Genomic DNA, 26,356 nt, shown 5'->3' with positions numbered 1-26,356 from the left:
AAAGACACCAGACTGAAGAGAGAGCTGAATTCACCAAATTGTAGGCATAATCAAATTGAACACTTCAAAGCCAATCCAGTGGACTGTGTCCAGAAAATACTGTTCTTTTTTTTCAAAGGCAGGAATGCAGAAGAGCTCATGTTAAGTAAGAGCTGTCTTCATGGCTGCTCTGTCTTGCTTCATGTCTTGCTCTGAGCAGGGACTGCTCCTCAACTCTGTTGATGTGGCAACAGCAGAAAGAAAGTTGAGAACTGCTGGCCTGAGGGATTCCAGCAGTCCAGAATGAATATTCTCAAAATTGCAGCACACTCTAAGAGCATCTGTGCAGGGGCAGACTCCTCCTCTCACTTTCTCAGATCTCTGACAGTGTTTTTCAAAGTACATTTGCAGCTGAGGAGATTTAAAATAACAGATTTTGTTTTAACTATAAATGTAAAAGACTGGCTGCATTATATAAAACCCTCAAAAACTTCTGTGAAAGCTTATTACCAAAACTTGAGTTTACATAGGTAACAGTACAACTGACCAACTTTTCCTATGAGTCCCTATAGTTGTCAAAGAAATAACTGAATTTTTTTTGTACTTTTGTGTCTTTATTTCTTGCAAGCATCATCAAGAAGCTTCTGTTCTAGAGAACTGCAGTAAGAGATTAGACATTGCTGTCTGTAAATATTTGGTCAGACTCACCCCATTATGTCTCTTCTACTTTTCATATCTTCATGTATTTCTTGTGTCTAGTTGAAATATTTCAAGTTTCTGAAGACCTGGATTCTCATTCTTTCTTAAAACTCAACGATTATTTTTTGCTATCAAGACAAACCAAGTGTAAGCAAAGGATTTTGGACCAAGTATGAAGAGGATTTTGGAGGTGACAAAATCCTCTTCAGGAGGCATATAATGAACTTCATCCCAAGTTTACTGCTACACCAGTATAAAAAAAACTTTGTGCTCCTTTGTGTCTCACAGTCATCAAGTAGCAATTATGTTTTTTTCCCAACACCCTCTTCATTCAAAGCCCAAGTTTCCCATAAAATGGTATTGAGCAGCAAGTCTGATGAGCCAAGGACACACTTGATTTAGTGTGAAAAGATCTGATCTGGCAGCATATTTCTGCCTGGAATCCCTGATTCTGGGTGCTCAATTCATTATTCTCAAGTGTAGAGGGATTGGGAAGGAGAGGATTGTGAGTCCAGAGCTGGTAGCTCACATTTCTAGAGCTACTCTTTATAACTTTAGACAACTAAGGATAGTAGTGGAGAAGTACTGGAAAATATTTCTACTCTATCTGCATATTGATAATAAATTATATTAAATATTATTGATGTTAAAGATTTTGAATTTTCCGGCATTTTATCAGATATTTTTAAAGAGAAAGACAATTTGCAGGATGTGCTGCCCCCGTGTGGTATTAAGTGTATTTGGCTCCTTTCAGGCTAATGCCACTTATCCTAAATAGCTTTTTCTTCAATTGCTGGGCCTGTGAAGTGAGAACAAAAAAAGCAATTCTTGAGAATGCAGCAGGAGCAGCCTTTCTCTTTGTGCCTTTTGAACTTTGCTTTCCACACTTGGAGAGTGTTAGTAAGCGTAAATCTGTATTTGTACACAGAAAATAAATCAGTGTACTTGCTGAGTTTGGAAAAAAACCTGTTTTTATATTAACGATTTTATTTATGGTATGTCTTAGCGACTTCATCATTTAATATGGCTAAAAAAGAGAATCCTCCTCTGAGAATTTTTCATGCAGACTAGATACACATTGAATTTTAAGGTTTATAAGAATCAATATCTAGAAATTATTTTACTATTTCTAGTAATGCCATTTGTTTGCAATTTAGGAAAGAAATTGGAAGGAAAATGTTGGTGTAAGCATGGATATTTTTTAGAATACTATTTTTCTCTCCCTGATAGGAATGTATAAAATTTCATGGGGAGTTTGTTGGACGAGCCTGTGGCCATCATGGCCCTTATGTTCCAGATGTTCTCTTCTGGTCTGTCATCTTGTTCTTTTCTACAGTAACACTCTCATCCACACTGAAGCAGTTCAAAACCAGCCGATACTTCCCAACAAAGGTGTGTGCCATTACTTCAGTTCAAAAGTTGCCATTAGTCATGTCTAAGTAAGAATTCTGTCTGCATTGCAAATTCAGTAAACTGCTGGTGAAGTAGACAGTGCATCTTTCCTCTGTTAGAAACCTATATCACAATAAGTGTGGTTTTAGCTGTAAGCTAAAGCTGTAAGCTGTACTGAAACAGCAAAGAAAAATCTTAAATCATACCTGAATGCTTCAGTTAAATTTGTAATTTCTCTCAATAATCATAGGTACGCTCTGTTGTCAGCGATTTTGCTGTCTTTCTCACTATTTTGTCCATGGTTTTAATTGACTATGCCATTGGAATTCCATCACCAAAACTTCAGGTTCCAAATGCTTTTAAGGTAAGTTCTTGATAAATTGCACTGCTTTATCATTTTGCAAAGTAATCCATTATGATGGGTTTATAATTTTTTATTATCATCATCAGGGACTAGTGATATTATTTTAAAGTTTTTATGTTCACAAGGTATTATGCAACCTCTCTGATTCATGAATCATGTAAGTGAACCTCTCCCATGAGGGCCCTTGCTTCCTAATGTTATCTCTGCCGAGATTAACAAGGCTCAAATCACCCAAATCCTAGACTACTGTAATGTTCTGGGGCTTCCTCCAAATTTTGGGTTTACTGTATCAAGTGCAACCAAGTCTCTAATAATCCAGATGATTTTATTATATGTCATTTCTTGCTTTGGCATCAGAAGAAGTTTAGTGTTCTGTATAGGCTGGTTTTGAAGGAAGTCATATCCTAATAATGTTTTGTATGTATTCTTGTGAAATTGAAATGTAAATAACCCTTGCAGTTCTGACTGGCCATGCATGACTGTTTTTATAGCCCACCAGAGATGATCGTGGCTGGTTTATTACTCCTTTGGGGCCTAATCCTTGGTGGACAGTGATAGCTGCTGTAATTCCAGCCCTGCTTTGTACTATCCTTATCTTTATGGACCAGCAGATCACAGCTGTCATTATCAATAGAAAAGAACACAAACTAAAGGTATTCAGTCAAAATTTATATTTTCACTGTTGTTTTCTGCTTCAGATTATGTAATGTGCGTCCATCTACTTGAATATGCTAGTTTGTTATACATTATATACATTAAAATTTTAAATTTTAATGCTTTTGAAATTTAATTTTTTATGCTTTTTTCTTTGTTGGTCTGTGTAGTACCTGTGTCAATGATCCACTGCCATACAGAAAACTTTTTGAATGTCATTTGGAATACAGATTCTGAATTAAGAAAGTTCTACCTTCTGTGCTTTAGTAGAAGTAGGATTCATTCACTTAAACAAAAAAAAGCCTTCAAGTTAATAATCTCCTTAAATATTACAATATTAATTGCCTCTTCAGGTATTGACAGTGTTGTTCTACTAGATTGGATTTTTAAAAACTACTTAGGGGTTATTTTGTAATATAAGATTTTTTCCCCTCTCTTCATCCTTCTCTGTGGTTCTACCCATCTTTTTTTAAAATGCCCTTCCTATATTAAAGAAGGGAGAAGAATAAAACTAAGCCTTAGAGGCACAATGGGTTCTTAAAACAACATAGGACAACTTCCTGCTCTGTTCTCTAACACTTTAGTTGCCTACAGATGGAGAGAGAAAAAGGGACATCACCCCTCTGAAAAACTGTTGGGCAAAATCTAGCAGCAGGTTTCTGTACATGTATATGCAGCAAGCTTAGGCTTTTTTTTGACATACTTTTAATAAGCAGCAATCCAATCCCAAGTTGCTTTAGCAAATGCATTTGCAACCTTCACTTTGCATTGCCTCTTCTTGGATGATTGTGACATTTGATATGTTCTTTTTTTGCCCTCTTTGTCAGCCTGGCTCTTCATGTCAATCCATAGCATTGCATGTGGTTAACTTGACAGATGCAGGAATTTGCTGCCAAGCTTTGGAATGTGTTTTTTCAGCACTGGCATCTGGGAGTCAGATGGTCCTCCTGGCTGCCCCCTTGTCTTGCTGCGTTTTAGTTTTGCTGGGGTCTGGTGTAGCATCACCTGTTGCTATGCTTCCTTTTCTTCCCATATGTCAGGTTCCTCAGATCATGTATGAATGTGAGGAAATGCTCTCGGATTCTGTATGCATTAGCAGATACATTCCTCATAAATGTGTCAGAAGGTAAAAAAAGGTGTCTCTGTTAGGATTTAGAATTAAACTCTTTCTTTGAGTGCATTGTGCCTGTAACTAATATCTGTGTTTGACACATCTCTGAGTTTGTCAAGATGTGTCTTGGAGATAAGATTCATAAGCACTTTTGGGGAGTGAGGGATGGTTGCTGGAGTTGGTTCTCTTCATTTTCTTTACTTTTTCCCCTTTTTAAATAATGTAAGCAAATAAGATGGCATTTTCATTTTGATATGTGGCTTGCATTTTCATAAACCCAGACGCTTCCCATTTTAGAAGTAAAAGTTGTCTTCATAAAGAAATGATTTGTTTGCTTCCAACTCATTTTCCCCTCTTTTTTTATACTTCCCATAGCAAATTCTGGATAGTGCACATTTCAGTTTTTGGCAGTCTCTGTAGCAAACCCTTCCAAGTTTAGTTTAGTTACTTTTTTTATGTCAAAAGGCATTTGCATGGGTTTATAGGCAAAATTATGGTTCAACATATTCATATTGTTTGCATGAACATCGCTGTTTCACCAGACCATGACACTGGATTTGTTGCCATATTGCAAAGTTTTGTGGAGATGGATAACTACCTGACTTTTTAGAGGAAAATAGCTTGAGCTGCTGCTTGCAGCTGTAAGAAGGTCCTGGATGCTTGCTAAAATTGAAGTGAAGTATCCCACTCAGCTGTGGTAGCAGATATCTATAGAATCAAGCTTGATGCATTGATGCATTTTTCTTTTTCAAGTGAAGGTCGTAATTGCAGGTTTTTAAATTTATCTAAGATTCGACCAAAGGGTTTTATGCACAAAAGCAAACCATTATCCACCTGTTGTAAATTTATGTAGCATTTGACCTCTACAGAAGTGATCCAAATGCAAAAGTTTTGTACTGACTTTTCATATGGATATTATGATGCTGTTTGAATAAGGAAATCAATAAACCAGTACATGATTTTTATATTTTAATTCAATGTATCTTATTTTCTAGCTATCTGCTCTTACCTAAGATTGAAAGTACATTAGTGAAAATGTTAATCCTGTTCATCTTCAAAAACTTAAGAAGGATCAGCGTGGGTTCATGGCCCTTTCTAGCATAAACTGACTTTGCAAATGTTATGGATTTTTATGTAGGGACCAATAAAAATACTTACTTTTCTACTTCTTTGTAAGAATGGATGGAGGGTCTACTAAGATTACTGCAGTGGCAAGATGACAGCCAGCTGGATATTCTGCTTGCTGTCATCCACAGAGGAGACTTAGTTAAAACAGAAAATGTATGCATTTTCCAGTGTCTTACCAGTGTCAATTTTATAAGCAGGAAAGCTGCTTGGTGCCCACTGTAGAGTGGGTTTGTGGTGCACTGAACTCATAACTGGAAGGAGTCCAGTAACATTGTGCATAAGTGTGAACTAGTATGAATTCCCCTTAGGTAACCAGTCTGCCATCCCTACTGACCCAACCTGGATAACACATAGAAGGAAGCTATTTTTTTCCTACAAGTCTCAAATTTTTAATTGTCTCTAGCTGTTCATTAGGAATGCCTGCCAGCAGCGTTCTCCTTAATTCAGATATCATTTTACATCTTCTTTCCATCCTTACTTTTTTAACAGAAAGGATGTGGATACCACCTGGACCTACTCATGGTGGCAGTGATGCTTGGTGTGTGCTCTATTATGGGATTGCCCTGGTTTGTTGCAGCCACTGTCCTCTCCATTTCCCATGTGAACAGCTTAAAACTGGAATCAGAGTGCTCCGCTCCAGGGGAGCAGCCAAAATTTCTTGGAATCCGGGAGCAGAGAGTCACAGGGCTCATGATTTTTATCCTTATGGGCTCATCTGTCTTTTTGACAAGTATTCTAAAGGTAATTTGGGGAAATAAGGGAAAGTTAAAGAATACTGCACTGAACATTTCACTGTATTATTTAATGAATGCTCTTTCCAGACCCATTACTAACTAGCATAATGTTACACCATGGGAGTCTAAAGTGGAATTCAAATTTTGCTTAATAAAGTGCCTAGGGACTTCTAGCATTTTTTAAATAAAAATGTTATAATGAAAATCTGGCCTGACTGAAGTCAAAGGGAATCCTGCCATTGAGCTATAGTAGATGAAGATTAACATTTTGTCAATACTTTGGGCCTGTAGCAAATTACCATGAAAGAGTCTTGTTGTAAAAATTTAAAATTTATTTAAATAATTTAAAAACATTATATGGTTTCTGAGTAATTTAAAAAATAGTTTTGCAGTTGCAAGAGAAGTTCTCTAGTTCTCTGGTTTGTTTCTTGGAAATGAACATGAAAATTATCTCATGCTTCCTGAATACTCAACACAGCTCACCAATGCCCTGAAAAAGGGTCTCTAGTTACGTATAGTACTATGTATATGTAGGTTTTAAAGTATTATCTGGCCTCTGTGAAATCAGTGAGAGTTTTGCCACTGGCTTTAGTAAAACCAGAACTTAGTCTTGCATATTGTTGCAGTGAGGGCAATAAACTCTCAGAATTTGTACTTGCCAGCAGTATTTTATTAAATATTATCATAAAGCCTTCACTTTGAAAATATACAGAACATGCATTTTGTGTATTTAGTATTTCTAACAGATTCTTATCTATGGACATACTCATTTACCTACACAGTGTATGTATGCTGAGGACATGAACATTTAAAATAGTCTCTTAAAAATCATTCCATAGAGTCATTTACCTATTTTTAAATGCTCACAGCACAAAATATTACTTTTAGTAGTAAGAAGTATTTTGTGGCTCTTGAACATTTTTCTGAGCAGTCTTTAAAGTAAAGAATTTAAGTATAAATTAAGGCTTTCATGGTTTTGTGTAGTTCTGTTAATTTTATTAATAGGGAATTAAGTATATTGTAATAACTGGCCATGAGAGGAAAATAAATATACAGAGCCAGATTCTTCTTTTCCTTTATACCCTAAGACACATTATTAATTTATAATTGAGTGACTCTGAATTTACAACTTGTCTGATTAATGCAGGCATATGGCACTTTGTATTTCAACTGTTTTGAATGTCTTTCTAGAAGCATTTAAAATTGTCAAATAGTATTTAATATGCTCTTCCCTTTCTCTGCTTGTTTGTGCAGTTCATTCCTATGCCAGTACTTTATGGAGTGTTTCTTTATATGGGTGCTTCATCTCTAAAGGGAATTCAGGTAAAATGAATTTATGATGACTGTGTTATTGAAGATTCTTTCTATTAAAAAATATAGCTGTTCTTATTATATTATTGCATTAGCTTTTGTGTATAATCTTAAAGGAATGTTGCCAACCTTAAATTTTTGAAAGTGACTCACTTAAAAAGTAAAATGGATTATCTCTAAATAGAGTATTCCCTTTAGGTAATATGCTCCATTTTTTCCCCTATTTTTTTGGGTGCTGGTTTTTCTGTTCTCTCCTCTTCTCAAGGGAGTTTTGCTGAGCCTAAAAAATGAGTAATGACTATCAGGGCTCTTTCCTCTCTGCTGCCTCCCCACTCGCTTGCACGATGCTTTCCTTTTCCAAGTTCCTTTGCAGGGCTAAACTTACCCTGAGCTCTGCCTTTTGGGCTACCTTGCCCTGAAACAAAAATAAGTGAAATTTTGAAGGTCTTCTCTGTGCAAATAAACACTCCAGGCAGGGAGGGGAAACTTGCAAGCCACAGTACTTCAGGAATGAAGATTCAGTCTAGTGGAAGGGCAGCATTCCTGCAGTGGCCTTAAGTAGGAGCAGCTGGCAGAAACCAGGCATTCCAGAATTCAGGTTGGGGCTGTACTGTGTTCTGTTTCTCCTGGCTCATTGCAGCATTAGTGGCACAATGTCAAATCCTTTAGCCCACAAGGCACCGACACACTTCGAGACAATTGAGAAAGAACAATCACACGGTGAAAACACAAGTTACACTGTGCAAAAGGTCAAATACAAAAAGCAAAGAAAATTTCTGATTGTTTTTTCATTACATTTGATTGCAAATTACCTCCATTTATAAGTAAAGCTGGGAACTTTTTTTTTGACTGGTGGTCTCTATTCAGGGACTCTTCTTTTATAACTTTGCCTATCTTATGCTTTGGGTTGATATTCTCAGAAGTGTAGTTTTGCTTTTACTGAGGTTTAAATAATTTCAATTTAATATGGTTCAGCTGTTTCTCAGAACAGGGGTATGAGAAAGCACATTACACTATTGAGGAGTGTTTTTAAGTCATGCTGAAATCTGGCTATCTTTACTTGGAAAAGTGATAGCATCCCCCTCCTTATCTCCCTCCCCCATGCTGGGACAAGGAATGGAGATTTGATAAGATGGGTTTTGTGGGAGGATGTGCTTTTTGCTGTTTCTGTGAAAAAGAAATCTGCTCAAATCTGGCCAAATTGTAAGCCTTTAAAAAAATGCAGTTTGCACATGCTCAATAAAAATTTTCAAAACTTGACATTGCTGAAGGCTGTGTGAATATAGCATGGCTCATCCATGCAGGGAGAATTGGTGTATCACCATCATGACTGTGCCATGACACAAATGTCTCAGGTCAGTATGGAGCCAAATAGACCTGAAAAATAGGAAGCCCTCACATACATTGCTAGCAGCATGGCACTCAGCTTTCTGGCATTCGTTCCTTTTTTTTTTTTTTTTTTTTTTTCTTTTCTGTTTCTGGTTTTGTGAATAAAGTGAAATATGGAGAAGAAAACAGCCTGGGATAAAGTGTCTGGTGAAGTGAAAGAAAAGTGGTTGATTCACAGGAAATAAAAGACTGCAGAGGTCCCTCTGTGAGCAGCTTTTCGTGTGTTAAAGGAGGCAGAGCTCAGTTGAAAAACGAGTCTAGGATGTATTGGGCAAGCAGTGTGACACTGCATATGCCCAACAGGATCAACCAGCTTCCCTTCAGCTGGATTCACAATTGATTCATGACCACTCTGAAGTCTGGCTTTGCCTAATGTTAAGAGTTCACAATTAGCAGTGTTATTTCAAAGTAACCAACTTCTTTGTGTGTAACATCCAGTGCACAGGGTGTTCCCTGCAGTATGGCTATATAGAATGTAATTCAGCAGAATTCAATTCAGCACATCTGCAATCCAACCTAGGCAGACACATGTATTAAAATGGAAAGGAACTGAAGTATGACTAATGAACTAATTAAACTTTGCTTAAATAGCGCATTTCTCATTTGTACTCTGGTGGCTCAGTGGGTGAGAAGACAAGTCCTTTGCCACTGCTGGACTAGTCTAGATTAAAGGTTTATGGTTGTAACTGAGGTAGCCTCTTCTGTGCTGCTTCTGTGCTGTTTTTGCCTTTAGAATGACAAGCCAGATTCTTTGGATATTCAGGATCTATTAGGCAGTGTGGTAATGCCAGCACAGATGATACTAAACCTCATTTTGATTCAAACTTTTAAAATTTTCCTCTTTCAGCTTTTTGACAGGATAAAGTTATTCTGGATGCCTGCAAAGCACCAGCCAGATTTTATTTATCTAAGGCATGTTCCTCTTAGAAAGGTCCATCTCTTCACTATAATTCAGCTGAGTTGTCTTGTACTTCTCTGGATTATAAAGGTTTCAAGAGCTGCCATAGTCTTTCCTATGATGGTATGAAATTTTTTATTTCATTTAAAAATCCCTTTTCACTTGTGGATAATTATTACTGAAGAAAAAATAATTTTGGGCAGTTAATTATAATAATGCTTTGATTCTGTGTTCAAGGACTATTTAAAATGCATTAAGTAATGAAAAATTTGACATTTAAGTTCTGTTTTGGATCCTATGTGTGGCTATCCCAACTTATATTCTCTTAGGGAAAATTCTTCTCTTAAAGAAAAAATACTAAAATGTGTTTGATGTTTTTTATTTAAGGAATATAACTAACTCCTGTTACAGAAAGAACATTCACTTATTATGGGAAACTGCTTATTGAACTGAGGAGCCGAACACTTGTGTGTCTTGGGAGATATAAAGAGGGTCTTCTGCTTAAGTGATTTCTCTGATTATTCCACTAATAGAAAATAGAAGATATTTACTGACCTCAGTGATTGTGGAATGCCTCAAGCCATGCTTCCTTTGAGCAAAGGAATAGCAGCTGTTAGCTTATTCAAATTAAAGGATAAAAGTCTAACCACAAACTGATCACTTTTCGTAGTATTCCTCTACAAGTGGATTTGTCTGTTTTACTTGCCCAATTTCCTAATTCTTTGAATTAATATCTTTGCAGGTTCTAGCTTTGGTATTTGTCCGAAAACTCATGGATTTCTTTTTTACCAAGCGGGAGCTCAGTTGGTTAGATGATTTGATGCCTGAGAGCAAGAAAAAGAAGCTGGAAGATGCTGAGAAAGAGGTGGGTCATGATTTCATGTTTCTTTGTGCGTAGCAGTTTATCAATTTCTTCTTTGGACATTTAGAGAAAATTCCAGAAGGCACATTCCATGCACCAGGCAGACTTGTTAACAGTATCTAAGTGTAATATTGTCATATTTTGCATAAGTGCTTCTAAGGTTACAAATCTGATAGGCCTAGGTGGGGATGTAGGTTCTTAGGCTGCCATACTGTCATGTAAAATCTTACCCACAGCACTGCTGGGATTGCTCCTGAGACCCACTCAGATGGTGTGCAGAGATGAACCTATGCCTGTAGGAAAGCCCTCAGGTCCCAGCCCTGGGACACTTGGATGCTGCTCTGGGCTGGGTATCATCCCTGCAGGAGATGCTGAGAAGTGAAAAGCAGAATTTAAGGCTCTGGATGTCCCAACTGCCTCTGAGCCTTACACAGGGCAAATGGCATCCCTCTGTGCCCTTTCTGCTCAGTGTGCCATAACCCTGTGCAGTGTCCCAGTTACACTCTGGGCCAGAGCCATCCATCTGCTACTGCAGAAACAATTTACTGTGACTCTGCAATGAAAAGGTCTGTGACACTGCTAACCCAGTTAACCAAATGCTCTGACTCTGCCTTGCATCCTGTGGCATTATCACCCTGTTGGCTGTTACAGATTTGGACTCCTCAACTTATTTCAACGAATATGCTTTCCAGATAATTCCTTATCAATTTAAAAATTATCCTTAGGGATGCCCTGAGTCGTGATCCAGGACCAGTGAAATGTGTGTGTTACGGATTCCCATTAGTAGCTTTATTTGCAGAAATAGGATATGAGCTAAAAATTTGAATGTGTAGCTATACAAACTAAATTACTCTGCCTTTAGGACTGATTCTTCTGTGACCTTTGGCAACCCCTGCCTCATCTGTAACCTGGAGAACTTTTAACTGTGATTTCCTTGACACATTCAACATACTGTCATTTTGGGGAAAAGATTTCACCTATAAGAAACATCAAGATGATTATTTACTATTTAGTATGTGCCTGTAAAATTACCAGGCTGAAATTAAAATATGTGAGTCATTGTTTTCTCCCTTGAATCAAAGCAGACCGGAGAGTTGTTTCATCACAGTATCTGTTGCCATCACAATTCAGAGTAACCAGAAGTAACCAAGGTAGCTCTCTTCTTGTGGGTCTGGTTATTGGAAAGAATTCCTTGCTATCCTTATGTTTTGGTTATATGTCACTTTCCTTCCCTTGCTTGATAGGATGGCATCAGAAAACAAAACTGGGAAAATCTACTGGTGTGATTTTATTTCATTCACTGTCTATTTTGAGAGGTTATTTTTACATATTTTGGCATTTCTAAATATTTAGAGCTATTATTAAAACTGTTCAACTGTCAAAAACTTATGAAGCTGTGAAGCCTGGAAATGACAAAATTAACTAGTAATAAAAAACTTCTGACATGTAGCCTAAGGAATTAATTGGAGAGTTGCTATCACACAGCTTTTAAAAATAGAAGTATCCTACCCACAAGAATATTCAGAAATATAGTTGACAGGATCTGAAACTTACTTGATTGGATCCTAATTTCATCACTTAAGTTGTTTTTATATTTTTAGGCCATGTTTTTTCCAGGGCTTTGTGCATTTATAGTGGATATGATACGTGCCTTCTCCTCACAGACCTCCTTTGGAATCCACTTTGATGTTAATCAATGAAGTCTTTCTGAGATAAGAAAGAACAAAGAAATTTAACATTTGAAGAAAAAAATATTGTGACTGTTGAAACAGTTGTAATAATAAAGCACTGGAGAAACAAATTTCTGAGCAGAGAGAAATTAAATTCTACTATTTTGGAAAACTGTACTGGCTCTTTCAGCTAATACCCAAAATCAGTGGTTTTGATGCATGTGGGGCTTTGGTGATCTGCCAGAAAATGATAAAGTCTCTTTTTAGTCAACCACTGCTTTCAGACAGGCACTGGTGGAAACTGGTACAAAGCCATCTAAAAAAGCTGTCCCAGGTGTCTGTTGGGCTCACACACACACTGCAACAACTTAGAGCAGGATTTGATGGTTAGGTTCCTGCCAAGACTTGTTAACCTCCTAGCTGTGGTTATTCTGACCTAAGGGATGTAGACACTAAGAATCCTCTTCTGGAGAACTTGTTTCCCTTTGTTCTTGCAGGCAGGACATGGTGTTTGAGAGATGTTCTGTTATTCTTCCCTCCCATTAAGACAGATCTGCTAAATTTGCAATTACTTTATATAAGGCTTTTTGTAGATTTATCTCCTAATTCTCTTCAAGTGAAAACTAGTTTTGGATCCCTTGTTTCACTGCCTTTCACTGAAAAATCAGTATTAAAATCAGTTTTCTCAGTATTAAAACTGTGTGTGCACACTTAAATCATCTTCCCCAATTTTTGCATGTAAACATCAATGCCTATATCCTGTTATCAGTATTATTTAGAATTCATCAGACAGTTGTTCACTCACTACTACTAATTTTCCTCTTTATTGTTACAAAACAATGCTTTCTTTGGCATTGGAAAATAGCATAAGTGAAGATACATCTTTTAAAATAGAAGATTTTAAATGTCAACATTTAAAATAAAAGTTGAAAAGTATCTACTTTAAGAACTTCAAATAAATACTTAAAGAAAATGGAAAGATGATTACAGTACAAAAATTTCACTTTTCACAGTTTCATATCCTGTCTCATGCCTAAATTCCTTTGTTCTAGGAAGAGCAAAGTATGTTAGCAATGGAAGAGGAAGGGACTGTTCAGTTACCACTAGAAGGACATTACAGGTAAAATATACCTTTCCTCTTTTAGGTGAGTTGCAATTGAATAAAGTAAACATGCCTCAATATGTATTCTTAATGCTTACTGAATATCAGGAGAATGTTTGATAGGTGAACTGAACCATACACTGCAGCATTTAGTAAGGTCAGCCCTTTTCTAGTCTTTCTGCATGATCCCACATTCCCTAGAAGAAGACACACTAGTTGGAAGTTTTTCATTGGGCAGGACTGCAGGATCAGACTGTTCACAATGAACTTTGGCTTCTGACATGCACAGTGCGAAAGGAAGATGTAGAGCAGGTCAAATTCTTCAACCTGATGCAAGCAGAGATCTAGGAAAGGTTTAGAACATGCTGCAGAAAAAGTAGGTTCTTACAGTATTTATTACACTCTAAACCATTCTGATTAAATCCTGTTATGTAAGATAATGAGTGAATCGAGAGCTATCCCAGGTACATAAGGCATAATGCAAGGTTGACACAAGTAAAAGTATCTATGTTATAGATAGCAGTAATACATGTTGCCACCCCATAAGGAATTAATATAAAGTTTTCAGAAAGAAATTCTCCATAAAAGATTTGAAATACCTGGCGACAGTAACCTCTGCCTTAATGTGAGTTGATAGGACCACTATCTTAGACTGGCCTTCTCTCTAGCATTTTAACACAGTTACCCTAATGTCTCCTAATGCAAATCAAGAGATTTGTCACTGTGTCTCTGAACAATCCTGGCCTATTCCTTTTGACTCATCACACTACTAATGGCCTCCTTTTTTCTTGTTTTGTCCATACCTTTTTGTTGTAATTTATTAGCAATATGTGGCTTAATTTACCTTGCAGTGTGATGTCTATTGATCTCCATTGTGTGTTGGTAGTGTTGCCTGGATAATACCTGACCCTCTGTACTGTAAGGGTTGCAGTCCTAAAAACTGGAGTCAAAATATTGGTGGTTAAAGTGGTTCTCCAAAACACACAACAGCAAGGTTACTGAATGCCAAGTATATGTAATCATGAATTCAGGAGTAGTGTACAGGCAACCCCTTAAAACGTTCAAGATTTTATAAATACACATTTGGAGCAGTCCAGGTGAAGCAAAGAACATAATGACTACAAAGTGCTACTTAAGGCTACTGATTAGTTTGTTAATTGGGGCATTTTTATTAGCTCTCTTAAAAAAATTATTTTGTTAAGGCTTTTGATTGCTTTTAAAGTTGTTTTAAAGGTAGGTGGAGTTTTGGAGCATAAGTAGGACCTTTTGGGATTCATGTTTAATCCAACGATGCCACTATCATGTGAGATCTTGGGCAATATTTAATTTCACAGTTCTTCATTTTTCTCTTGTTTCTTAGTTGGGAGTTACACTATAAATTTTATTGATGTTACTGTGATTAATTGCTGTTGGAGGAAGAAAATACTAAAAAAGTGCTAAGATGTTCTGAGAGACTATTCAAGTAATTGTTCAGGACTTCTGAAGTTTAACAATTTCTTAACTTACATTGCATTTAATTATTGTCACCACTATCAGTTTTCAAGGACTTTTAGTGAGTTAACTATTAATAATACTGATTGCTGATTGTTTTATTGTGTATTTACTTTCATTCTTGTCTAGAGATGACCCATCTGTGATAAACATTTCTGATGAAATGGCAAAAACTGCTGTGTGGAAGACATTGTTGATATCCTCAGAGAATGCAAAAGATAAGGAGTCAAGCTTTCCTTCTAAAAGGTCTTAATTTTTTAAAACTTCATTATACTTTATATATTGGTGTTAAAACAATACTAGAATATTTTGCTAGGGATTAGAAAGATTTTTAGCATTTTGCAGTTTTATTTCTTATGTTCATCATAATATTTGGAGCTCAAAACACAAATTCACAATTTATTTAAAAACAGAAATCACAATTATTTGCATGGTACTTAGTTATGCTCCAGTGGAAAATGAAGTTGAGCATGCCTGATGCTTGTGTGATGAACCACCAGCCTCCACCTGGATATTGCACAACAGCTGTTATGTTTGTTCTGCTTGTTTTTGTTCTTTCCTCTTGAAAAAGAAGTGATCATCACTGCCCTGGAAATAGCTGTATGAAGAACCCAGTACTCTGAATGCAATCTAATAATATTTGGAGTGAAAATAATTTTATGATTGCATCATTTCTTTACATTTTTCTGCCTACTTCACTTGTACTCAAAACAGTTAAATAATTTTAAATTTTAGTCCAGTAAAATGAAGCCACAATATTTTATCTGTGCTGCAGTTACTATAAGAAAATATTAAATTCAAGCACAGTGTGATTTTTCTAAGAGAATTTTTTCCTCTGCTTCCATAAATTTAAAATTTAACTATTTTCTATTTAATTGTTTTGTATCACACTTCTGTCATAAGCTCCCCTTCCTAATCACTCTAGAAGCTGGTTCCCAAAGGTAAGACCCTGTCCCCAACATTTTCCTTGATTGTGTCTTCCAATTCAAAATGGTGTCACCTCAGAACCCAAATGAGTTGACTTTGTGTAGTTTTTGGGGAGACAGAATGAGAAGAAATTTCAAATAAGAATGTAAAATGTCTTCATTACAGTCCCAAATATTAGAATTTAAAATTTAGTCTATATTTAAAATAGTGTATTAAAATAGTGTAGTGTATTCAAATGTCAAACTGAATACTATTCATCTTTTTAAAAATATAGAATTATATTCTGCCCATTTCTAAATATATTTTTCAAAAGCCCGTGTTTGAAACAGCTAGTCATTGTTTCAAGGTGAAAGATGCAGTAAGAGAACACTTGTAATGATATGTGCTTTTTAATTTTGTCACCCCAAAATGGCATGCTGCCTTTCTGTGTTGTTCCCTTCCTTGTACTGCATAAAGAAGACTGAGCAGTTGATGACCAGAGAATCAGACATCTATGGAGCAGCCCACTAATGTGGTCATTTTGGTATTTCACTGCCAGTCAGAATAGTGTAGTTCTTGTTTGCCTTCCACCCTGCACATGGACTGAAAAGGATCCTTCACTGAAATCAGTGTGGTGCATGGGAGGAGGATGTACTGGAGGGTTTTCTTATGTCAAGTGTCTCTGCTGTCTAGGCTGTGAAAGCCTGGAGAAAGAGAAGAACCTGATGTGGTGCATTCACAGCCCCTGGGTACGCAGGAGTTGTAATTTTCCTGGTGGATGTTGCTTTCTTTGGGGGTATGATAGATGATGTAAACATGACCCTCTGAAGAAAGAGCATCCGCACAGACTGTGGCTCACATAAGAGTTTTGGCCTTTGAACTGCAGTGAAATAGAAGCTAATTTTCTAAAGGTCTCATTTAAAAACTGCTTTTGTATTTTTGATCTTGAAAACAAAGACTCAGGAGGAAAGATTTTTCTGGTTTCAGATATGAGCGTCCTGTTGTAAAGGAGCAGCCTTAACAACTCTGAAATCCTGCATTTTCAGGCACTCCAGCTTGTCTCAGATTCTGAGAGAGGAGTAGATTCAAAGAGCGTTATCCCTGAAAGACTTTCTGCTAAGTGAAACCATAAGCAACTTTAATCTTAAGTCATATCAGGGATAGAACTACAAAAATATTATAAACCATAATGCATTACATGAAAAAAAAAAATCATAACATGAAAATATAAATCGATCCTATGTAATTACTGAGGGAAAAAAAGCTTGGAATGGTAGCAGTTGTAAGGACAATTTTTGCACATGATCAAGATCAGCAGTACTAGATTACACAATTTCTGCAGTGAAGGGTGCCTTATCATTGAAGGGGAAAAAAAAATCTCATTTTGAAATGAATTTTACTGATGCCTTGCGAAGTTGAACTACATGGCATTTAGTACTCCCTTTCTGCTGTCAGTTCTGCTCCCTTATATCTCAAAATATTATTAAATGGGGATAATTAAATTATGATAGTGTACTATGATTTTATGCAATACCTTTTATGCAAGGCATTGAGCAATTAACAGGAAGCTACTCATAGTAATTAATTGCTGAGTTGACTTGGCCAATTATAAGCTAAGATCATCTTCAAAAAGAGATTTTAGGCAAGAAGAGTTTACACAAATTAATTCCTAGCCTGATGCATGGATAATTTCTATCACAAGATGTGGCCTGCCCCTGATTCTGTGAAGTAGCATAGTGTGAGAGAGCTCTTACATCCCAGGCTCTGAATGTTTTCACCTGTCTAAAGAGAGGACTTACATGGGATTCAATCAAGTTGCCTAGCCATAGAAGCACCTGAACTTTGCAATTTTCCAACTTTCTTTTTTTTTTATTATTAAAATTCCCAAGGGCCTGAAGGTGTGCCTTTGCACCTTTCTTAGTAGAACTGAACAAAGTACTTATCTCAAACCCAGCCCTCTTTGGTGCATGTAAATAAACATTCCTCTGCTTTTAATATTAAGCCCTTCAGAGAGCAATTTCAAAGCATGTGCAGATCTGACCATGGATAGGAGATAGCCTTGGCTGGTCTTTTAAAGTATTGGAGAAAGAGGCATCAGTCACTTTGTAGATGGTATGAGTGAGTTCCCTTTTCTACATGAAGATATGAAAATCCCACATCCCAGACCTTCCTGCTCAGGCTTGTTAGACTACTCCCTTCGTAGGGAGGAAGAGAGCTCCAACTCTTTTACAGATCCACCAGTGACGTGTTTTACTGGAAAAAGACTGGACTTGTCCTTTTTTTTTCAAATTTCTCAAGGCATTAAAGCCCACATCTGCAGGAGCTGCTCAGAGATGTGAATCCTAAATAGAAGGAAGACTTTCCTGGTATCACAGAGGCACCTAAAACGTGGAAATATTATAGACTGTAAGGCACAAAACACCTCAGTGTTTGCTTTTACTAAGCACAGGTAACTCCCTGCCTGCTGTACTGCTGCACTTTCAATTCATCCCCCTCCGGAATTTGTTTGCATACCCTTTGTGTGCAGAAAGTGTAACATACCCAATTCTATCACTGTTCTACAGAAGGTGACAGATTTGGCAGTTGAAGTGGCAGAAGTTGGTATTCTTTAGCTATTTCCATTAACACCTCTGGAAGCTGCCATAGGCATAGAAGTAAGCTTTGGCTGAACTGAATTGTATCCTCAAAGCAATTTTTATGTGAAGAAAAATGTCAAATGATTGTAGAATTGTGCATGAATCGCCTTAAGAATTTGAGAATTGATCTTGCTTTCTTTTAAGCCTTGTGTAACTCAGCCTATTTCTCATTCATTCTAGTTAAGGAATTATTCCCATGAAACCTGGTAGGTTTGTGCTTGCTACAGGTTTGTTCTCAGAACCATCTGGTTTTTTCAGATATCCTGCCACTCTTTGTTGAAGGCTTGGTTTGCCTGTGTTGTGGAAGCCTCTTTGCATTTTCATACTGTGATTGAGACTCATTGGAAGAACATGACTTTTTATTTATTTACGCTGTTGTAAATTAGGACACTCACACACACAAAAAATCATCTGCTTTGCACGTATATTGCTTTCCGTAGGCAAATCAACATTGTTTTAACTGGGAAAAAAAAGCTGAATCCAAATTTGAATGCTGGTTTAGTGTTTTGAATGATATGGCTTTTGTCTGATTTTTCAGCCTTTTTTTTTTTTTTAGTTTAAGTTATCTCCTTCTAATGTTTACACAAGGAAGTATGTATTACACTCCACATGGAGAATATTGTCTCTCCCCATCCTCCCCGGACTTGTGCTCTCCCCAGTCAAGACTGAAAGCCAAATATTTGTTGCATATTGGCTTGTATAACTCTAGTTCAGAAACATTCCTTCTAAATGTACAACTGAACAAGAGAATACATTTTAAAGACAAGAAATACTTACTGTGACCTCCTGTTTGTTCCATTTAAGAATGTCCTAGTATTATCCGAGAACTGTATCACTGCCATTATTTAGCAATTTAAGTTGTATTTGCCAAAAAAGAAAAAAAGATGTGGCTATCTTTGCTTGCATGCTGGCTGTCTCTATACATCTTAAGTTCTTTACCTACTTTGTCACTGAAATGCTGGCTGATGTCTTCTATACCATTCAGCACAGAAATTTTCACTCGCTTTCCCAGTTTGTGCCATGAAGCATGAAAAATAAAGTAACGTGTCTGTGCAATGTTGGTTTTCAGGTAGATAATATATATGTGTGTCTGTGTGTGTGTGTGAGATAGTGCTACTGTAACTCTATTTTTTTTTTTCCCTTTCATTTCCTAGTGCTGAAATCAGAAAAGAGAAGAAAGCTGACTCAGGGAAAGGTGTTGACCGGGAGACTTGTCTATGACTTGCTCTTCAAGTAATTTTTTTTACAAACGAATTAAAGGAGTGCCACAACCACTAAATATAAATGATTTATCTTGTAACTTTTGTCTTTCATCTCAAACTAGCACAGGTAATGTAGTGCAATACTTGTCTCATTCCACCTTGTCTACCTTGTCTAGTATCAATGTAAATGTCTGCAGTAGCCAATGCAAAAAATCTTTGTGTTCGTTGCTGATCTTGGCCATTTATCAGTACTTGTATCAGAAATGTAAGAAGCAAATTCTCTTTCAAATTCAACTTTCCTGTTAATAGGTTTGTACTGTATTTTGCTACTTTTTCTGTGTGAGGATACGTACTAATCTTGATTCAAGATGAACTTGAAAAACCCTTGTTCCAATTTTTTTTAAAAATCACCTAACTAGTAAATGATTTCAGGAGACCCAAACTGACAAGCAAACGTTAAGAAGTTTATAAAATAACACCTGATCTGACCCTGTGAAGAAACTAACAAGGATAATGCTTTTCTCCTTAATCTGTCCTTTTGAAGTCATGGATTACTTTTGTGAATTGCAGGGTCAGATTCTGTATTTGTGAGGTTTTCCTTGATTTAATACAGTGTATTTAATATTAAAATTTGTATGTAACTGGAACAAAGTCCTATATATATATAAATATATATATATATAAAAATTATATATTAAAACATTTTCTCACCTTAGCTAAAGAACACCACCACATCCTTTGATGTGAAACATGGGTACAGTATTTCTTAAAATGCGATTTGTGATTACAGCATCTTGTATGAATGTTGCCATGGTAGGCCAAACAAATGCATTTTATCATTAATCAATCCACTATTTTATAATAGGGAAAATTTTGTAGATACAAACTATACCCCACATGAAGTTTTATCACCTGCCCAGTGATCTTCCTCTTTATTGCCTAAAATTCAGCCACATAAAGGGCGTATTTATATTGTCTTCTTTCCACTAACAAGGTAAACCTCTACGTTTCAGAGATTCTGTATAATATTCAAATGGGTATCCTGCTGTTGTTTTGTTACAGCTCTTTATTACTCCATCAAGAACATATTGATTAAAAGATAAAAACAACATTGCAAAGTAAAATGTGGCTTTAGGGCTATTACATTTTTTGTAATGGATTTTATTACTGCCCGATCCTTCAAGCTGTTCTTTTGTGTAAAAGACTGCGAGATTAGATTACTGAATGAATAGGGATGTGGAGCTAAAGTTTTATTGTGTTATTTGGAATTAATTGATTTTTAAATTTTTTAAGATAAATTTAAAAATTATTAAAATGAAAGCTAACTCTCAGTATTATGCTGTAAATTTGAATCCTAAAAGTAAGAATTGTAGTTTTGCAATCTCTGTAAGAACTCATCCATAGGGCTCTAACATTCCTCAGCTTTCCCAAATACACTAATTTTCTATACAACCTGTGAACAAGTTTTCCCATTCAGCACATTTAAAGTATTCCAATGTTTTTGTGTATGTGAGTGTGTATGTTTTAATACTTTAGCCATATATAATTGCATTTTGCTGCAAACTTAATAGGGTCACTGTTCTAAATTTACCTTAGCATTATGAAAGCCCATTAAAAGCCATTTTTATGGAGAAAAAAAAAATGTAATGGACACAAAGAAGGATTTACATCTAATTCAATGTTTGTATATGTAAATTTAGGAAAAAAATGCTGATGCATTAAGGTTAAATGCTTTGTTTTGTGTACTTGATGATAAATTGTAAGATTCCAATTGTTTAAAGGTTAGTATAGAAGCTCAATACTGGTTTGTCCTGAAAGCAGCCTGATGGTGTTTTAACATGTTGCTGACTTTGTTACAGATAATGTATACAATCAAAATGTATTAGCTTCATTTGACCAACTCTTAGAATATTAAGAAATCAGTGTATTCAATGGCATTCTGTATTTCTGTTCAGTATTTCAGAGTGGTTTTATTTTAAAACACTCTGGTTTTGCGTGAATTTAAGTGCTTTTCCAATGTTAATCTTAACATTCTGAAATCACACAAAATATAAAGCATATGTAGTGCTATATTTACATCTAATTTCATATTCCTGGTCAAAATTACTCAATTTCTTGGATGTAATTTATTACAGAAGTTTATGTGTACACGTGAATAGACTATTGTGTTTTTCACAATTAAGATATGTTATGTGAAAATAAATATTTATCCTAACTTACTTTCCATTTTATTTTTATACTGCAAAACCCAGAAGAGGTTTGCAATATCATGTGGTATTTGAAATGTCCACCTGACCTGAATGTGCTTCCTTCATCAATCAGTGAGTGGCAGAGCCCAGCATGGCTCCCCTTTCAGGTGGGATCTCACTGAAGCATGCAAGGCTGTGAGTGTTGGCTCCCCAGCTGGAGCTGGAGGTGATGTACCTGGTCTGACCTTGAGAGTAAGGGTGACACTGGGGACAGCTCAGAGCTCTCTGCTGCAGGAAGAGAATGGCAATGAAGTTCCAATTTACTACTCATGAGTTGGTCCCCCTTTCTCCTGATGTGGATCAAGCAGGCGTAGTTGGATCTTTTTAGAGACCAGTAGGTAAAGTCATACAATTTAAAATGCCTCTGCTCTTCTCAGAATCCTAAACTGCTGCTACTGAAAAAAGTTAAGGCCATAAATCACAGTACTACACAGTACTACATACAGTACTGACTCCAGCTTACTAAATCGCCTTTGAGTTTCTTCAACCATTATTAAACCAAAGACTAGAAATCTCCCAGCCTAAGAATGGTAACAGTGACACCTCAAGCTTCAGCTGCTCTGTTAGGATTTTACATGAAGTGTATTATACAACAAACTCAATAATCCATTTCAAGTAAGAAAATAAATACAGAGAAAAAAGGTAATTGGAGGTGTGTAGCTAACTGGCCTGTTGCAGTAATTCAGGCATTGGACATTAATGAAATGAGCTAGATATGCTCTGTTGCCTCAGTTTCAGTTATTTACCTGTGCTCATGCAATAAAACTTTGTTCTGTTTTGAAAGTTGTATCGTTGTCTATTAGCAGCATATCTTAGAAGTTGCATTCCAGGCAAAGAAAGATAATTAGCATTGCATTGCGTTATGCTGTGCAGATAAGAGAATTAAAAGGGGAAGATGTATTGAGAGTACAGAAGAGTTCCCCAGTGAGATACTAGAATCATTAAGGTATGTCAGATGCAAAGAATTGCATCTTAATGAAAGATTTAGACCATGAAACTTCTAATTTCACTTATTTTTTTTTAATGCCTCTTTGATTATATTGTCTTGCACTCATCTAATGAGAGCCTGGTGAAAGTAGTTTTTTGGATTGCAGAAACACGTTTCTTTTGTCTTTATGACAGTGTGAGTAGTAACATTAAAATAAATCTAACTATTTACTCTTGCATACACAAGCCATATCATAATGATAATCTTTTTTTATATAACCTGCCTGTATTGCTGGGATCTACCTTACACTGATTTAGGTTTCTTTGCCTTCAGTCAAAAGAAGGAGAGCTATTGTGATCTAGCCTCTGTAGAACTTTAACAGTGGTGCCACATTAGAGCCACTACTGCCTTGTATCCTAGATGGCATTTGTAAAACTCAGCTCCAGTGTGTTTCAAAAAAATCCCAACAAACAGAAGAATTTCACCCATCAATCTTACTCTGTGAGTCAAGGAATTGTTAGTTTGTGAAAACAAAATCTGACTTTCTATTTGAGGCTTTCTCATTTAAGGACAAGCTGCACAAAGTGTCTTAACATTCTTCCCCATGCTTTATCTGTCTGCATGAGTACTTTTTATTCACACCTAATGTCACTAATAACCCACAATACAGACATAATCAGATGCTGGCATGTAATATCAAGAAGCTAAGTGTTAGATAATCATGTCACACTCCATTACATGATACCATTACACAAAATTGAAGCTTCACTGTAAGTCATCCTCAAAATTAATGGAGATTTTTAAAAAATTCTAATGTTCTTTTTCTGAAGCAAAATTTTCAATGATATGGACTACACTTTCTTTCATAAATTAATATATTTATTGTTTTAAAGCAGCACAATTATTAGTACAAGTGGGTTGCATTTTTTCTATGAGAAATTGAGAAAACTAATCATCAGATTAGATGGAGAAGCCTATCTGGAGTGCTTTAAAGAAAGCAGACGTTTATTGGTAGGCTGTAAGGAAAAGCAGTTTTTCCAAAGAGCATGTTCACAGTCCAGGCCTAGCTTTAAGTGACTCCTAGTTTGCATTGTAATATTTTATGTTTGAGTGTAAGAACCACTTCCTGTTCATCAGTACATGACCAACTTCTACATTAAAAAAATGAGGGTCTTGTCAAGTTTCCAGAGGAGATTTTGCAGTGCAGATTCCAGAGTAGCAGCCTTTTTTACTATAAAACAAGCAAAAATCACAGTACTATATGATAGCACACAAAAAAATCCAGTGTCATTGGTTTGATTAGGTATTATTCAAAATCTTTGGTGAAAGCTGGTGACATGCTTGCCTTGCAAGAGTTCCACAACTGTAATACAAGAGATTGCAGAGAAAACACACTCACTTCAGGAACTGCAGTATGAAGTGTTTCATTCTGCACATATTAACATTGCCAATTCTAAGATAATAATTACCAAGCCTTATGAATTTTTGCAAAAATATTTCTTCATTATTTTCACAGAAATTACCCCAGGGTTAATTTCATTTTTGATGGAAACATTATTATATTTTTATTCTGCAGATGATCACCATGTGACATTTTTATCATTCACTACCCTGGATATACAAACTGTTTCTCTTTTAGACTGAAATATCAAAAGGTAATTACTCAAGCAAGTCCCATGCTTCCTAGAAGTCTGCAACATCATTCTGGTGATGTTAAGACCTGATCAAACACAATCAGTAAAAATGCAATAGTTGCTTGGCAACAGGAATCATTATAAAGATTAGCATTTCATTGTGTACACCGGTATCCCAAGAACTGAAGTTCTCAAGATCTCATCTTGATTTATACTGGCTCAGAGTACATAATCTTGAGAGTTTTCTGGAGAAGTACCATCTAACAAAATGCTGGTGCTAGTGCAGTGAGAAGCACTGCTTTATGAAGTGGCTCATATGGGTATAAATATGCTTATGTGCTTGACCGGAGATGGAATGGTCTTTGTCAGTGTACCACTGTGTGAAAGAGAAATATAGAGAATGTTAGTTGCAGCTACATTTAAATGATGTAAATCAAACATGACAAACACAAAAACCTGTGCAGCCATTTAAAATTATCCTAGCATGAGGTTTTCTGCATGGAGACAAAGACATGATGGAGCAGGAAGCTGCTATGACACTTTAGCCCCTTCTTTGCATGCAGGACATGCTCTGTTTTTATGCCGAAGGTGTAAAAACAACATGTGGCTTGTCCACATGGAGGGTAGATTCAGCTGTTGGTGCCTGACTTCTCCCTCTGCATGTCCTTCAAGTCTGGCTGAAGGAAAACCATGCTTCCTTCTATACATCATCCTTTATAGCACTGCTGCCCAAGGGCTGAGAGAATGTAGAAAAGAGCTTGCACCTTAGTCTGAGAACTTGCATGCACAACATAAGAAAAGTCAAATAATTTCTTGTCTTACAAGTTCAATAAACACCAGACGTGATGGGCAGGGTATTTGGGATTTTGCTGAAGCCAATCTTTCCTTTTATCCTATCTGTAAGACACTACTTATTGCACTTGGGTATATGCAAAGGTTGGGAATGGCTGTTTGTCTGAGAACACAAAAAATTTAAGAAAATTAAAGATTACGTAAAAAGGGTTTTTCTTGTGCAGAAATAAAATAGCTGGTTTATGTCCACATTTTGGTTACTGAATATGAAATGCAACTATATGAACTTTCATTTAAGAAGGCAATGAATTTATACCTCACCACAGGGAGCTTATGTTATTATTCTCATTTGTATAAAGATAAACAAAATGGAACCATACCATTGCCTGAAAATCCACTTCAGCATCAACGAGAGCTTTGGAAATCTGTGCTGCTTGCTGAAAGTGAACATTATCTGAAAAGTGGAAGAGGAAAAAGGTAAACAAAAACTGCTTCTGTAATACTCTGGGGGAAAATCAAAAGCAATGAACACACTAGACTCCCCAGCACTGCTGACTGAAACACAGATTAGTTGCAAAAAGCAGTATTATTTTATTGATGCAAATGTAACAGCCTTGCCCCTTCATGCTTTTGTTTTGTCAGTAGTAGAATTGCGAACCTGTCTGTAATACTAAAATGTCTAATTAACTGCAACTCACCATCTGCTGTTCCATGAATAAGGAGATATTCAACTTCCTTGAATTTTTCAGCTCTGGCCATTACTGTTGAACTCTGAAATTAAAGGAAAAAAAAAGAAAAGAGGTGCTATGTATTAGGATATGACTTGCTACCGACTGACTTTGATTCTTGTTGACACCGTCTGGGGTCCTTCAGTCAAAACCAAGCACAGCTCTGCTTACCCCCCTCTGAAGTGCCATGGGACAGGGTCACACATCCAGGGGCTGGGTGCTCACACTGAAACCGCTCCACACCCACCTGCAGCTGTTACCAAGGTTATGTCTGCAGGGGAACAGGCAGCTGCAGGGGGAAGAGCTCTGGAGTGAGGTATTCAGTGCATGGCCAGCGTGCTGGTAGCCTGCAGCACACCGTGTGTCACAGGTTCCCTGTGTGACTGCAGACAAGTTAAAAAAATGTTGCCATGGCAACAGTGCACCCTGTGAGAGCAAGGACTAGATCTTGCAGAGGCTACACACGTTATCTTCCCCACTACAAGGTTCACCTGCAG

The 26,356-nt window shown here is 36.6% G+C and overlaps 2 protein-coding genes across 8 annotated transcripts in view; one reads left to right on the top strand and one right to left on the bottom strand.

Annotated features, from left to right (window-relative positions):
• Positions 1-21,743, top strand: part of SLC4A10 (solute carrier family 4 member 10) — a 150,789-nt gene extending 129,046 nt beyond the window's left edge. For 5 of the 7 annotated variants that reach the window (XM_033065130.1, XM_033065132.1, XM_033065129.2 and 2 more), the window contains 10 exons: positions 1,909-2,070; positions 2,321-2,434; positions 2,926-3,087; positions 5,817-6,068; positions 7,316-7,384; positions 9,609-9,782; positions 10,402-10,524; positions 13,244-13,311; positions 14,914-15,030; positions 19,481-21,743. In XM_033065130.1, coding sequence (XP_032921021.1) covers positions 1,909-2,070; positions 2,321-2,434; positions 2,926-3,087; positions 5,817-6,068; positions 7,316-7,384; positions 9,609-9,782; positions 10,402-10,524; positions 13,244-13,311; positions 14,914-15,030; positions 19,481-19,547 — 1,308 coding nt within the window. In that variant the 3' untranslated portion in view covers positions 19,548-21,743. Of the gene's footprint in view, positions 1-1,908; positions 2,071-2,320; positions 2,435-2,925; positions 3,088-5,816; positions 6,069-7,315; positions 7,385-9,608; positions 9,783-10,401; positions 10,525-13,243; positions 13,312-14,913; positions 15,031-15,687; positions 15,726-18,506; positions 18,533-19,480 lie in introns of all 7 variants that reach the window. The other 2 variants (XR_004418494.2, XM_033065133.2) reach the window with 2 other exon arrangements.
• DPP4 (dipeptidyl peptidase 4) overlaps positions 21,033-26,356 on the bottom strand; it is a 42,888-nt gene continuing 37,564 nt past the window's right edge. Inside the window, exons 24-26 of the mRNA XM_033065134.1 lie at positions 25,830-25,902; positions 25,512-25,585; positions 21,033-24,715 (exon numbers count right to left, since the gene is read on the bottom strand). Coding sequence (XP_032921025.1) covers positions 24,617-24,715; positions 25,512-25,585; positions 25,830-25,902 — 246 coding nt within the window. The 3' untranslated portion in view covers positions 21,033-24,616. The remainder of the gene's footprint in view (positions 24,716-25,511; positions 25,586-25,829; positions 25,903-26,356) is intronic.

The sequence above is a fragment of the Catharus ustulatus genome, chromosome 7 (genome assembly GCF_009819885.2).
Source record: "Catharus ustulatus isolate bCatUst1 chromosome 7, bCatUst1.pri.v2, whole genome shotgun sequence".
Classification (NCBI taxonomy): Eukaryota; Metazoa; Chordata; class Aves; order Passeriformes; family Turdidae; genus Catharus; species Catharus ustulatus.
Note: the sequence above shows the minus strand (reverse complement) of the source record. Positions and strands in the feature narration are given on the sequence as shown.